Here is a 13,045-nt window from a genome sequence, read left to right on the forward strand (position 1 = left end):
TATTTGAAAGACAACTTGAAATAATGGCACTCAAAGTGCTCTTTATGTTTTATAACTACCTCCTCCTATAAATTTTCTTCTTTGCATTGCTATCATTTAAGTGACTAGCTTCAAAACCATCTCCTATAAAGGACAATAAATACATAGAATTTTTCTAACATCAAGGCAGCTGAGAAGTTCGGAAGATGGAAGGAAACCACTGAGAAACATGAAACTCAAGATTTGTTTGGAAGAGTAGTCTAGTAGGCCTATTTAGATACTAGTGAGAGTAGAGAGACCCCTATGTGAAGCTCTGATATTTCAGTGTGGGTCTGGTGAGTGTTTGTCTGTCTGTAGCATGCTGAGGATCGAATAGCATTATGTTTCTTTCTAAAACTTATAGGACCCATATTAATCAGTGTGCATTTCTCTATGGAGACAAAGAACCAGCAAACAGTTCCTCAGAGCTGGGCTAGTGCTGTTCAGTCTATTCTTACATAAATAAGGAAGAAATGAGGTGGTGTTGCTTGACCTTTCCAGAAAGCTCCACAGGTCAAAAAAAGTGCGTGTGGAAAAAAGCTATTTCTGTGCAACTAATAATAATGCAGTATTACTATGGAAAATTATAATCATCACAGGTCTGGACTGAGTCTGTTTCAATTAACATTTAGTCCAGGTTCATGCTGCTGAGAGCTGTGCTACAGAAAAAACAGAATCCCGCAACTATTCCCCAGCAACCGATACAACAGCCTAACTTAATCAGTTCCTAGGGTTTATGATGCTATAGTCTAAATTCTAAGAATATCACCAATGGAACTACTACCTTCTTTACCAGCAACTGGATCCAGCTTCCTAACTAACATTAAGAAGTAACAATCATTTTGTATCCTTACCCTCTGTTAAAATCAACCTGGATGGAGTGATCTATCACTAGATCAGCAGGACAGATGGGGTTGATTTTTTCAGGGTCTCCACCAAGTTTCTTCACAGCATCACGCATTGCAGCAAAGTCAACCACAGCTGGTACCCCACTAAAATGGAAGAGATATAGGTGACCTGAAAGAGTTTGGGGAGGGGGGGGGAAACAACCAACACCACGACAACAAACATAACACAGATCCTGAGATGCCGAGCAGAGACCTACTGTCACAATAGGAGCAAATTGCAGCCTTATCCCCAGGCATGGGATCACTGCTCTGCTGCAGAGAGCGCCCTCGGGAAGACAAAATCAGAAGAGTAGGAAGGACAGAACTGTATCTGTACCCTGAGCACTATCAAAATGAAAAACTAAAACCAAAATTGTTACAGTTACAGAAGCAGTTTAACATGCTTGGCTGGGAATCTGGAAACCTAGTCATAGTCAGCATTCCTGTGGGACCTTGAACTGCTTTCTTCTCTTTTGCTCTGTTTCTCTCTTCTCCCCAATCTTCAAAGCAAGGGAACACAATGTCCTTTCTTTCATTCTTTGTTTCATTTAGTTAGCTGATTTAAGACAAGGACCATCTCTTTCTAGGTTCTGGAAGCACAGGAGAATCCTCTCCCTAATTAGGGCTGTTTGGTACCTTCCACACTTGAAGTGAAACTGGCAGGGCATCAGACTTAAAATACCAAGGGTGTGAATACAGAACCCATCTGCAAGATGACCATATTTTCAGGAACTGATTTAACTGCCCTAGCAGATGACTGGGAGAACATAAAAAGGCAGAAATAAGAAAGTGTACCACTTATTTGTACTAATAGGTTCTTGTACGTATCACTTACAAAAGGCCTTAAATCACACATCACAGTCAAGCAGCATGTTCGTAGGCCACTGGCTAGCAATCCCATTTTCACCCTCTCAACATCTTCTTGTGACAACCCTGCAAGCCCTTGAACTCTGAGCGATACAGAAACAAGTTAATAGGCCTCTTCTTCTCTGAATGTCTCATTCACCCCAAAACATTTTAAATCCTTAAATTAAGCCTTCCTTCCTCAGTGAGGTAAGTAAATTTTACACAGGGGCAAATTAAGGCACATGAGAGTCCTCCATCCCCCACAACCAACTCAGATCTGGTCAAAAGCAAACAAAGAATAGTAATCAGAAATTCTGGCACTTCAGTGCCTGTCCTAAATAACAGAATTACATATTTTAATATTTATTTTAACAAGGCTTCTGGTGTTTCTCAGCACATACTGATGCTTCTAAAGAGGTAGCTACTACCACTCCCATGCACAAGAGTTTTCAATCAGTTTGGGAAACACTCCTGCATACCAACATGCCTGATTTTGCTGGCTGCTCAGAGAAAAAGAGCTTGCCTGTGATATGTTTGTGAGGGTTTGGCATCATTCAGTATCCCACTCAAAGCATTAGGTTTCTGTCAGAGCAGCCCAAAGCAGTGACAGTTTATGTTTTCAACTCCTGGGAAGCTGGTTAAAATTACAAAATCTAGCAAGAACAATGCAGAAAAAAGAAAAAAGGCTTTATAATTCTTGCAGAATTTTAGGTTGAAGTTCTGAGTGTTTACAAAAACAAGCAAAAAGAGCTCCATATGATCCAATGCTGACTTAAAAGCAGCTAACTCTGATTAAAACAAATGTGAGAATGCTAGATAAACTTATCTTCAGTGGAGTACTTCATTGTTCCAGGATATACATAGATCAAGGAAAGTAACAGATGTTGTTATGTTAACTTGGTAGATTCAAGGGGGAAAAAGTTACTTTTTTCCAGCTTACAAATTATATACAATTGAAAAGAAATATAGACCACATCCATTTATATTCTTAGAAGAATTCAGGATAATTACAGAATGGTCTGAGCTAGGAAATTCTTTAGTTCTAATCCTGGACTTGTAACAGTTGCATGTCTTCTGGAAAGTTGCCAAGGGCTGCATTTTCCAGCAAGCTCCCACTCAGGAGTCTGTGCAGGAGCTCATTTTTCATAAATGCAGCTCCTCTGCAAGTTTATAGGCAAACTTTCAAAACTCAGCAATGGTCTAGAGAGTAGGAGGCAAGAAAGGAGGGCAGCAACAAAGGGAACAAAATTTGGTTGAAAGTTTGGCTTTCTCTGTGCTTCAACTTTTTAAAATATTAACAACAGCCAGCGGGCAAAAAAACAGCTAGGAAAGCAGCACCCTTTTCAGTTGAGGCTTTGCCAGTTTTTTCTAATGTCTTTAGAAGCTGAGTCTTCAGAAGTTGAGCTGTGTTGGGTCTCTAGCATCTATATAATCTTTGGGAAAATGCAGACTGGAAGATACGACAGCAAAGATACTCTACTGTTCTAAGAAATAAAATCAACTGATAGCTTAGCAGCATGGGGCTTTCCAAGGAAAATCTAAATTCTTACTGTGTAGTTTTAAGGTGCAAAGAACAGTAGGCTTGCAAGTCAGATGCTATATTAAGAACAGTTAGAGGTTACTGCTCTACCTGAAAATACATCTACCTACTTTCTACATCTACCAGGAACTATTACATGCTGACACTTAGGGATTTACAGCACTGAAAAAAAGGGACCATTTTTCAGATTTCATTATGTAGGGATCTCTACTGGCATCTCTGCCAAAAAGTAGACATTCACTTTTTAAAAGTAGAGAAGTCTCAAAGAATATATTTGGAAAGATACTGATTCAGAAGAGTTGTAAGTGAGAATTGGAATGGGTATAAAGATGAAAGCAAGAGCCTCTGAATCTAGGAATCTGAAGGAAAAAGAAAAACTCTTAATAGTGAATTTCCTCATTTGGATCCACATTGGTCCGCTTCATTTTCTCCCTCTCCATTTTTAAAGAGTTTCATAAAGATATTTATTCCTCCATCCTAGAAGCACTTCATCTAGAGCTTTTATAATAACTTTTTGCCTCTCCACGTGCTGTTCATAGCACAACATCAAGAAGACTGAAAAAAGAGCCTGTTCAAACATTTAACTTGCTATCCTTTCCCTCAACTCCCACCCTAACCTGAGAGCTGCTGCATGTTCAACAGTCCCCCTCAATCCTCACCCCACGCTGAGTATGGCTGCACATTCAGCAGTTCCCTCCTCCTAGCTTTGGAGGACATCAGACTCACGTGAAGTCTTGCAGAATAACTCGCGCAGGCTTAAATGGCACTTCAACATTCTTGTGTTGCACCACCTTCCAGTTGAGAATATTCTCAACATCTTCCTTCTTCACTAGAAAATCATCACAGTTACGTACTGCTGCTTCCAAGAGGACTCGAATAGAAAATGGCAGACGTGCTGCATGGGAAAGAAGCAAGAAGCAAATTCTGTTTTTACCGTAGGGTGCATTTCATATGCCAACAAGTGCAGAATTCCACTCCCGGGGCATAAAGCTCTTCAAGTAGTCTCTATATTCCCACAAGCCTTTACTCCAAAGTATCAGACACCCATGCCTGGTTTCCTGGCTGTGTCAGGAAGTCAGTGTTAGCTGACCTGTTCCACTCAGCTTATAATAGGTTTATTATCAAAGTGCCTTTGAGACTGGGGTGAAAGTACTCTTTTCCACAGCCTTTTTCCCCCCACAGCAACTTTACTCTGAAAACACATTGCGCTCACCTTGCTTTTCTTCATTTTACCCTCACTCATGACACTAGACCCAGCTGTAGAAATGCACTAGAAGAACTCAAACAATTTTCTACCTGACATGTTGGAAAGCATTTATTGGTCTAGCCAATCTCTTCTTCTCCAGGGATGGAGAATGAAATTCACTTGCAGCAAGACTGCATCTGTTAACCTCCTTCTATTTCAAGACAGAAACATTTATAATTGATAAAAAATAACATTAGAGCAGTCCTAACAGTTCTACTGAGAGCAAGGTATGTGAAGAAAAATAAAAGATTCTCCTCCCTCTCCTTGTTTAATAGGTTTTGACTTTTCAGAATATTTCAACTGAAAAACGTATTGAAAAGTTTGCCATAACTTTCCACTCAGGGCCCCAAGCACAGAGGTCACCAAATCACAGTGGGAGCTCATTAGCACTATCATAAAAACAGTACCTATTATTGAGTATTCTGCTATATACAGCATCCACCATTTAGCATTGAATATACATGTTGTTTAAAAAAAATAGGGAGATATTCTCCTGCTTCAGGACATAGACATTCAGAATTATTTGTTAATTTTTGTTTTATCTGTTGCTAAGTTATTGCATTTCTGTGCTGGACAGTGAGAATTGTTACCCTTTTCCTCTAAAGGATGTGGAGCTTATCACTCTTGGGATTCTGGAAGAGATCAACTAGTAATACTATACATGTATTTGTCTGTTTCTAAAGACTCCTCCTCGCTTTTCAGAGACCAAGTCCAGCATTAATTCATTTCTGATGAGTGGTTCCTGAATTCTCCTTAACCAAACATTTTCTCTTTGAAGGAGAGGGAAAAAAAAAAAAAAAAAAAAAAGGACACAGACTGCTATAAGCTACAGATATTGACCTTCTAAGTCAGTGGCATGAATTGCAAGACTTTTACCAGTGCCATGAAAAGGATGCCTGAGGATACTCAGGAAGTGTCTGAGGAAGCAAAGAAAAAGCCTCCTCTGAAAAGCATTCTTCTAGTCTCCTCTTTTTTTTTTCTTTTCAAAGCTGAACAACCTTTCTGGATGATTAAGTCAGTCATGTCAATGATAGGTCCTTTCCTGCCTATCACAGCAGCAAGGCAGCCTGTGAGGTGCCATGTTCACTTAATGTTTTGCCTAGTCCTCCTCATCCACTCATGAAAAATAAAACTGCAACACGCACTCTGTGCCCAGAACATGTTTAAGAAAATAATACAGACAGCTTGACAGTAGTTCCATAATTCTAAAATTCTACATTTAAATTTTACTAAAACTTTATTTTCAAGAACCACCTTTAGAATTCATAGTCCTCTCCTTGATCATATGCTCAGAGACCAAGTAGCATCCATGACTGCAGTGTCTCTTCCAGTTCTGTTCAGCATCAGTGATAACCAAAACCCGTAAGTCCGGGCAGGTGCCTGTTTCAGAATATTGCTTTCTCATGTTGTCAACATACCGTATCTCGCATCTTCCAGTTTGTTTAGATTAAAGAACTTCTTCAGAGGCTGTTTGGGGTCCAGTGGCTCCACAATCCGTACAAAAGGGTTGCTCATGGTTAAAGAGCCTTGGTATCCCTAAAACACAAAAGATAAATCATTGTCATTTTCACAATGTCATTTATATCTGTCCCACATGCAAAGTCTACATCAGACAGAAAGGTACTGCACAGACCATGTTAGTCATGCCCTTTCCCCTACAATCTGCTTGTAACACGTCCTCAGAGATAAAAGGCCTGGAGGAAGATAAGAGCATTTTGAATCATATAGATACAACACACGGTTTACAAAGAAAGTTCAATGTCTGCAATGACGCTATCTGCACTATTACCTTCTTCATGCTGCTTCTAGATAGCCCTGTGTGCCTCTGTGATCTAGGAACCACTACAACTGTGTGGTCCCATTTGTTACGTGGCACTGGTCTAAAGCTGAACAGGCAGGCATTTCCACTCAAAAGAAAAAAAAAAAAGAAATCAGCCAAACAGAAAGTGATGGCTTGAGAAAAAAAGTTACAGAGTAAGACTACAAGCCCTGACTGATTATCTGAGAAACAGGGAGCTCTCCTGACTTCAGAAGGATTTGTTAGACTCCCCACCAAAACAAAATTAAAGCATGCCCCACACTTCACTGTAAATATCAACTCAGTTTAAGATCTTCAAAGTGTATGTGTGTGTGGCTGTCCTAATGGTTTAGTGGATAGAGCATTCCATTGGGATCTAGGACTTTTCAGCTTCATTTATACAAGTAAGTTAAAGTAGCAAGGCATGTTCCCAAATACCACTGCCAACTAGCATAAAGTTGCCTAAAATCATACCAGAAACCTCTTTCAACCTCCCAAAGAAGTTGATTGCATGCAAACTGCCTATTGAAACAGTCTCCAAGATGTTTTAAGTCCTGAACTGTGCCTCAGGCTCCTCTGGGAGCACTGGCTTAGGTCAAAGCACGTCAAGGAAAAAGCTAAGAATTTAACAATAAGGGGCATTTCTCTTCCAGCACCTGGCAACATTTCAAGTCATGATGATTTTTTTTTAAGAAGAGATGTAACCTCAGGTTCTATTTCCAGGTCTGTTGTTGTTTTGGTTTCACCCAGTCCCACTCCTATCTTCATGCAGGTAGCTATCTTCCTTTGCCTCACTTTTTCAAACAATAAAACCAGGTATGAAATGCACATCCTTTGTCAGGCCTCAGAGACTTTTTGGTGGTAACAGCCACAAGCCACCTGCACAAACTGTGCTTGTTCTGGCCCTGGAAAACAACAGCAACTCTGGCCCCAGCTTCTCCCTCTCTCTCCTTATCTGGGTTCTAGACACCCGTCTTTAGCATTTATGTGATCCTGGACACAAACTATGAATCCAGGGGGTTCAATTGACTGGAATCTAAGAAAATGGATCAACTGAGGAGTTAAAAAAAAGAGAGGAATCTCATTTTGCTCCTTTTCCTCCAGACTGCCACTGCAGAGCAACGGAAAATTGTTTTCACCTCTCAGTCAGCAGCTCTAACTCCAAAGTCATATATACATATGCAGTGGATCAGAAAACTAAGAAAAAAGCATATCTTGTAAAATCAGTTTTCAGAGTGAAAGCCTCCTAAAGCTGGGGCCAGACTCCATAAGAGTCAGAATGAAAATAATTTCCAGGCAAGCACGCAGAAGTAACTTTTTTTCTCTTATAAACAAGAGGAAAAGTAGCAACACAAGTATTTGGGCAGGACAAAAGAAGAATGGGGATAAGAGAATGAGAGAGGAAAAACATCATGAAGTAGGAGACCATCACAATTCCCGTAAAATAGGAAAAACAGCTAGGACTTAGCCTAGCTTCCTTTTGCACCATAGAATTCACATCTTTGTGACCACATGCTAAAAGCTGAATTTGGAATACGCATGTCTTCATACTTCATACAATACTTCACTGTCTCCAAACACATTTTTCCAAAGCAGTGGCATTCCCTTCTTTGTCCTTCCCCCTTCAAGTATCTTACCTTCTGCCAGGACGTGCATTCTTGTTACTTGAACGTTGCTTAAGGACCACATGAATTATATCAGGCATACCAGACAAATAATTGCTCTATTTTAGCCCTTCCTGTACCTACTAATATATTTTTGTGCACACTTGATAATTTGGTTAACATCAATGCAGACCATCTTCAAACCTAGAATTGCTATCAATATTGTTATCCACCCAGCCTATTGCATTGAAGAAGCTCAACTCAAGTCAGAAGCTGGCTGACCATGGCACTGTGCCACCTGGCCCCGTTTTTCATTACAGTATACCTAGAATCTACTCACAGACTGCACGCCATCTCTTCACAAAAAACTTGTTTTTCAGCTTTTCTGTATCCCACCTCTACTTCTCTCTCCCACAGAGGCAAAAGTGCAAAAGGATTCTAAGCATCAGCATAGAAACCCTGAAAACCACAAGGGGCAAATTTATTTGGAGTAAGTCATAGCTTTCCAAATATAAAACAAGGAAGTTGTTTTACATCCATGTAACATTTGCCCTTCCTATTAGAGAGCGAACCCACAGCATTAACAGCTGTTCCATACTGTCTGTATCAGTAGAAACGAAAATGGAGGGTTCAAATTCTCTGGCAACAGAGGCTTTATATTGTGATACTCTTAACAGAGCACTCACACTAGCAACAGGTGAGCAGAGCAACATTCCTCACTCCATCTGTACTGAGTGGGTCAGTAAACTCAGCATTCACCATGAGTGCTCACACGCTTGCAACAAAAGACCAATGCAGAAGTGCCTGTTGGCTGTATTGTGTATGGAGATCTCTGTAATAGCCTGAAGACCATATGTCTTTCAAGTGGTAAAAGCTCTTTTCCCCCAGTAGTGGGTAAACTCTCTACCACAGCTGGGAGGAAAGAATTAGCAGCACAGAATCAGCAAAGGAATAGTTTAATTTGGGCACCTTACAGGATGCTAGAAATGCCAGAGAAAGTTTCACTTGACGAAAGCAAAGATGGAATTTTACCAGCCCTGAAAGAAGAGGTGGTGACTTTTCAAGCCTGGAAGGTTTAAACTTGCAGCTACCATGGGAATCTGTGAAGAAAGAACTTCTGACTGAAAGAGTGGTGAGCTGGTGGGACTGCACTGATGAAAGCCCGTGCTTCAGGATGGGAAACAGAAGACAGATGGAAGACTGGAATACCCATGACCTTGCCTGGAAAACACAGCATTTACCATCCATGCTGAACCTAATCTTGTCTCTATGGCCTTCAATTGCGATTATCATCCTCCCCTCACCCCCCCCCCCAATGTTATTTCCTTTAGTTTTGTCTACTCCACTAGTTAACGTTGCCTGTGTGTATGTATTTGTAATTTCTGCTGCATATTTGACAAGGCATCTCTAAACAGCAAGAGCAAGTAGCTGAACTTAACCTAAGGGTGCTGCAGCAGAGCACCAGGCTACTGAACTGGAAATCCATCAAGATAATACTGAACATATATTTTCTGACATTACTAAGAACTATGTATAGCTAGAGAACACTTCTTAAACTAAGGATTAATGCTTCAAGCTTTGTTTCCCAAGAGCAAATGAACTTTGCCACTTATGTAGCTTTTCTCACAGTTTCACATCCTGCTCAGTGATGGGCCTTAATTAAAAATATTGAAGCCTGTACTTCCAATTTGCCTAAGATCTTGATCTCTTACCCATGACCTCCAGAAGATCCAGCAGGTAGAAACTTCTGTCCTGTTAGAATTGCAACACACTCTGCCTACCTTACTTGAAAATATCCATTTCAAGCATGTTGCCAGAAGTCTTCATTTTTGATAGGGAAACTCAGTCTCTCCCAATATGAGTCAGCTGTATGCAGCAGTAATACCTCAGTGAACAAATCCAGCCACAGTATACAATTAGTGATAATTCCGGACAGTTTACAGGAAAAAAATGCAGATATTTGGTGGATAAAAATTCTAGTTTAAATATTCAAGTTGCCTAAGCAAAATATTTGTTACCCTAACATCTACTAAAGGAAAAAAGACCCAAATCTCACCAGTATTTGGATAAAGATCAGCAGCACTACTAGAACAAGCAGAGTCTTGTTTTATAATGTATCTAGCTGTAATTACTTTGCATGCACCCAGAACAGAACATATGAGTACAGGCACTGTTGCAATAAACATACATTTCTTCTTTTGATAAAGAGAAGCTCTTTATATTTAACACTTACTCCATCTGTGACAGATAAGGCCAATATTTATGAAAGGTATAGTGCAGCACTGCTGTAAACATTCAGTGAGGAGATTTCAGTGCTAACAGAGATTTGAGAAAGAACGTCTTTAAGGAGCCATGTAATGGAGAAGCACACAGAGATGGTCACTAACAATTTGACAAGTAAGCAACTATTCTGCTGATAAAAACTACACGATTATTGCACATTGGAAGAAAACGCAGTAATACGCAAAGGATTTTTTTTTAAACACTGTATCTACACAAAGTCTCACAGAACCCTTTCAACCTCAAGGCTCAAAAGAGACTCTATACTGGAATAGGAACAGGACTCCAGACTGCTGACTTTATTGCTCGCTCCAGATGCCTAAAACTTTGACTGCAGCACAAAAATATATATTCATTCAAAGTCATCATGTGCTACACTTCCAGTGCATATTTCTTTAATCTGTACATTTTACAGGCTATCCCAAGCATCCTGAGCATTTCACTTTGTTAGTACCACTGTATTTCACACCTAGGAAGAACACACCTAGTTCAGAGGTTAAGCTTGTAAAATCAGTCCCTTAGGTCTTAAAGAAACTCCAGCTCCAGGAGAGCTGGAGGTTTAGATGAGTGCCCAGTTCCAAGATATGGATGTTAAAGGCCCTCAAATCATCCCTCTGGAAAGCCAAATGCTACTTGCTTCCTCCCTCCAAAACGCTTAGTTCACTTTCTGCTTAAGAGACAGTGGAAAGACTTCTTTTGCATCCATCACTCCTGCTTTTGATGATTCTGAGAAGCAAACACATGTAGTATCCTCGGACTGCCTCTGGAACGCAAGCAAACCTTAAAGTTAACAAAACCCAGACCTTAATTGAGCAGGCTTAAGTGTTAAAGGAACACTGTGTCAGCAGATTCACCACAGAGTGTCCTAGATAAAAAGTAGAGAATTTCTTTTTTTCTGCAGGAAAGCAAGTAGTATTATGCCAAAGAATACAGGGACATTTTTGAGAGATTATAGAACAATGAAAAATCAAGCCTTGAATTTTTTTTCCAGAAGGAGCAACTCTGAACTTTAACCTACTTCCTACCTCTGTACAAATTTGTTACTCATTCCCCTTCTGTTAGCAATCTTAAACTGTTCATTAATAAATATGAAGCTTGAAGTAGTTTTAACAAAGAACCAGCTTTCAATGTTACTAAAATATTCAGGAGAACATGCTTCTGCATGTTCCTACCACGGAGTTAAGGTGGAAGAGCTGCAAGGAGCTTGGAAATACAGGGAAGGGCTGTAAGTGTGTACAAAGGTTTGGCTTGAAATTTGGTTTCAATTTCAGTCTGCAGGATGGAAAGACATCTCAGCATTGGTCTTTTTGTTTCAAAAGACTCACATGAAGGTGGAAGGGTGACTGCAGAGGTGCATGGGCATGGGAAACAAAATTAGAGTATTGTGAATCAGCTTTCTAGTCACTCCACTACCACCGTAGCAGCTCTGTAACTGGACTGCTATTTCTGCAAGACTAAAACTCCCCTTGTGAAGCATGCCATCTGAACTGTTTCAGAGCAATCAAAGACACATAAGTAAAAGGCGTCCTTTCAACACAAAGAGCTAATGAGAGGATTATTACCACTGTGAAATAAATCTAGCATTGCAGGGAAAAAGTCCTAACTTTTCATGCCATTTCAGGACAAATCCTTTTTCAGAATAAAAGGGGCCACACTTCAGTTCAGACCTTCCCAGTGATATGAATTAGATCATTACTCTAGGGAGGGAGAAAATTTCCAGCTATTATGTGGTAAAATCCTACCGTGAGAGTCTGTGTCAGAAAAATACTAGCAAAAGAGATTTGCTGCTATTCTTACCATTTAAATATTGATAATATTTTTTCTGTGGTTTTCTGCAACAATTGTGTCAGCTCTTCTTCCATCACTACAAAATCCTCCTTGAATAATAACAAAGCAGGAATCTGTTACTCACTGGTTAAAGGGAACAAGGTGAGGAAGAAAGAAGCCAAATTACAAAAGGCTTATGGCTAAAAATGGAGCTTGAAAGCCCTACAGTCTTTGGTTCAGCACTAGTCTACAAGATACACTCTGCAAAGCAGCACTAACTAAGTGTTCATACTCCTTCAGACACCAGAGACCTCCATGAGAATTTTCTCCACCTTACAAAACCCACGATGAGTAAAGCCCTGACAATTTTCTGAATAAGTCCTCAGACACTGCACGGGCCCTGTACAGCACGCAAGTGAGCTGTGCTTCCTACTCCACGCACATTAAATTCTTCCTACTTTCTTTGAAGAAGTGACAATCCCCAGAAGTTTAGTAGTGGGGCACTCCGATGGAGCACAATTGCTTTTAAGCAAAGGAATAGCAAATAAACATCCCGGTGTTACTATTCCTCTCGGGTGGTCTTCCTTTACTCCGGTGTTGCGGATTAATAACGAGCCAATCTGAACAATAGCAGCAGTGTGGGGCGCTAGCAGATATTAATTCAATCCCAAGTGTTTGGTGAGAGAATCCTCTGTTTCACCCGAAGTTTCCTGCTGATACTGATACTGATACCAAGTAAAGACGCCGTTCTCTTCTCCCCCCTCACGCCTACACGAGCTTCAGAGGAGGAAACCAAACGTCAAAGTACAACCTGCAGTTAATAAATAAGGGAGCACCGCGGTGCCGTCACGAATCACGGCAACCTGCGTGACGGTCCACGGAGAACACGCTGCCGCCAAAGTGGAAAGGATGATTTCGTCATCAGAAAAATAATAACAATAATAATAATTAATAATAAATTAAAAATTAAAGCCTGTCCCTTGAGCATCGCCCTCCGGCTGCGGCTTCCCCCCCCCCCCCCCCCCAGCCCGGCGCTTCGCTCCCCGGCGGCCTTCAGGC

At 40.5% G+C, this 13,045-nt stretch overlaps 1 protein-coding gene across 2 annotated transcripts in view; it reads right to left on the reverse strand.

Moving 5' to 3' along the window:
* Positions 1–13,045, reverse strand: part of ACO1 (aconitase 1) — a 33,439-nt gene that overhangs the window by 20,063 nt on the left and 331 nt on the right. Inside the window, exons 2-4 of one of the 2 annotated variants that reach the window (XM_067315637.1) lie at positions 5,956–6,073; positions 4,018–4,186; positions 873–1,010 (exon numbers count right to left, since the gene is read on the reverse strand). In XM_067315637.1, coding sequence (XP_067171738.1) covers positions 873–1,010; positions 4,018–4,186; positions 5,956–6,052 — 404 coding nt within the window. In that variant the 5' untranslated portion in view covers positions 6,053–6,073. Of the gene's footprint in view, positions 1–872; positions 1,011–4,017; positions 4,187–4,587; positions 4,664–5,955; positions 6,074–13,045 lie in introns of those variants that run through there. The other variant, XM_067315638.1, reaches the window with a different exon arrangement.

This window comes from Apteryx mantelli, chromosome Z, assembly GCF_036417845.1.
Source record: "Apteryx mantelli isolate bAptMan1 chromosome Z, bAptMan1.hap1, whole genome shotgun sequence".
Lineage (NCBI taxonomy): Eukaryota > Metazoa > Chordata > Aves > Apterygiformes > Apterygidae > Apteryx > Apteryx mantelli.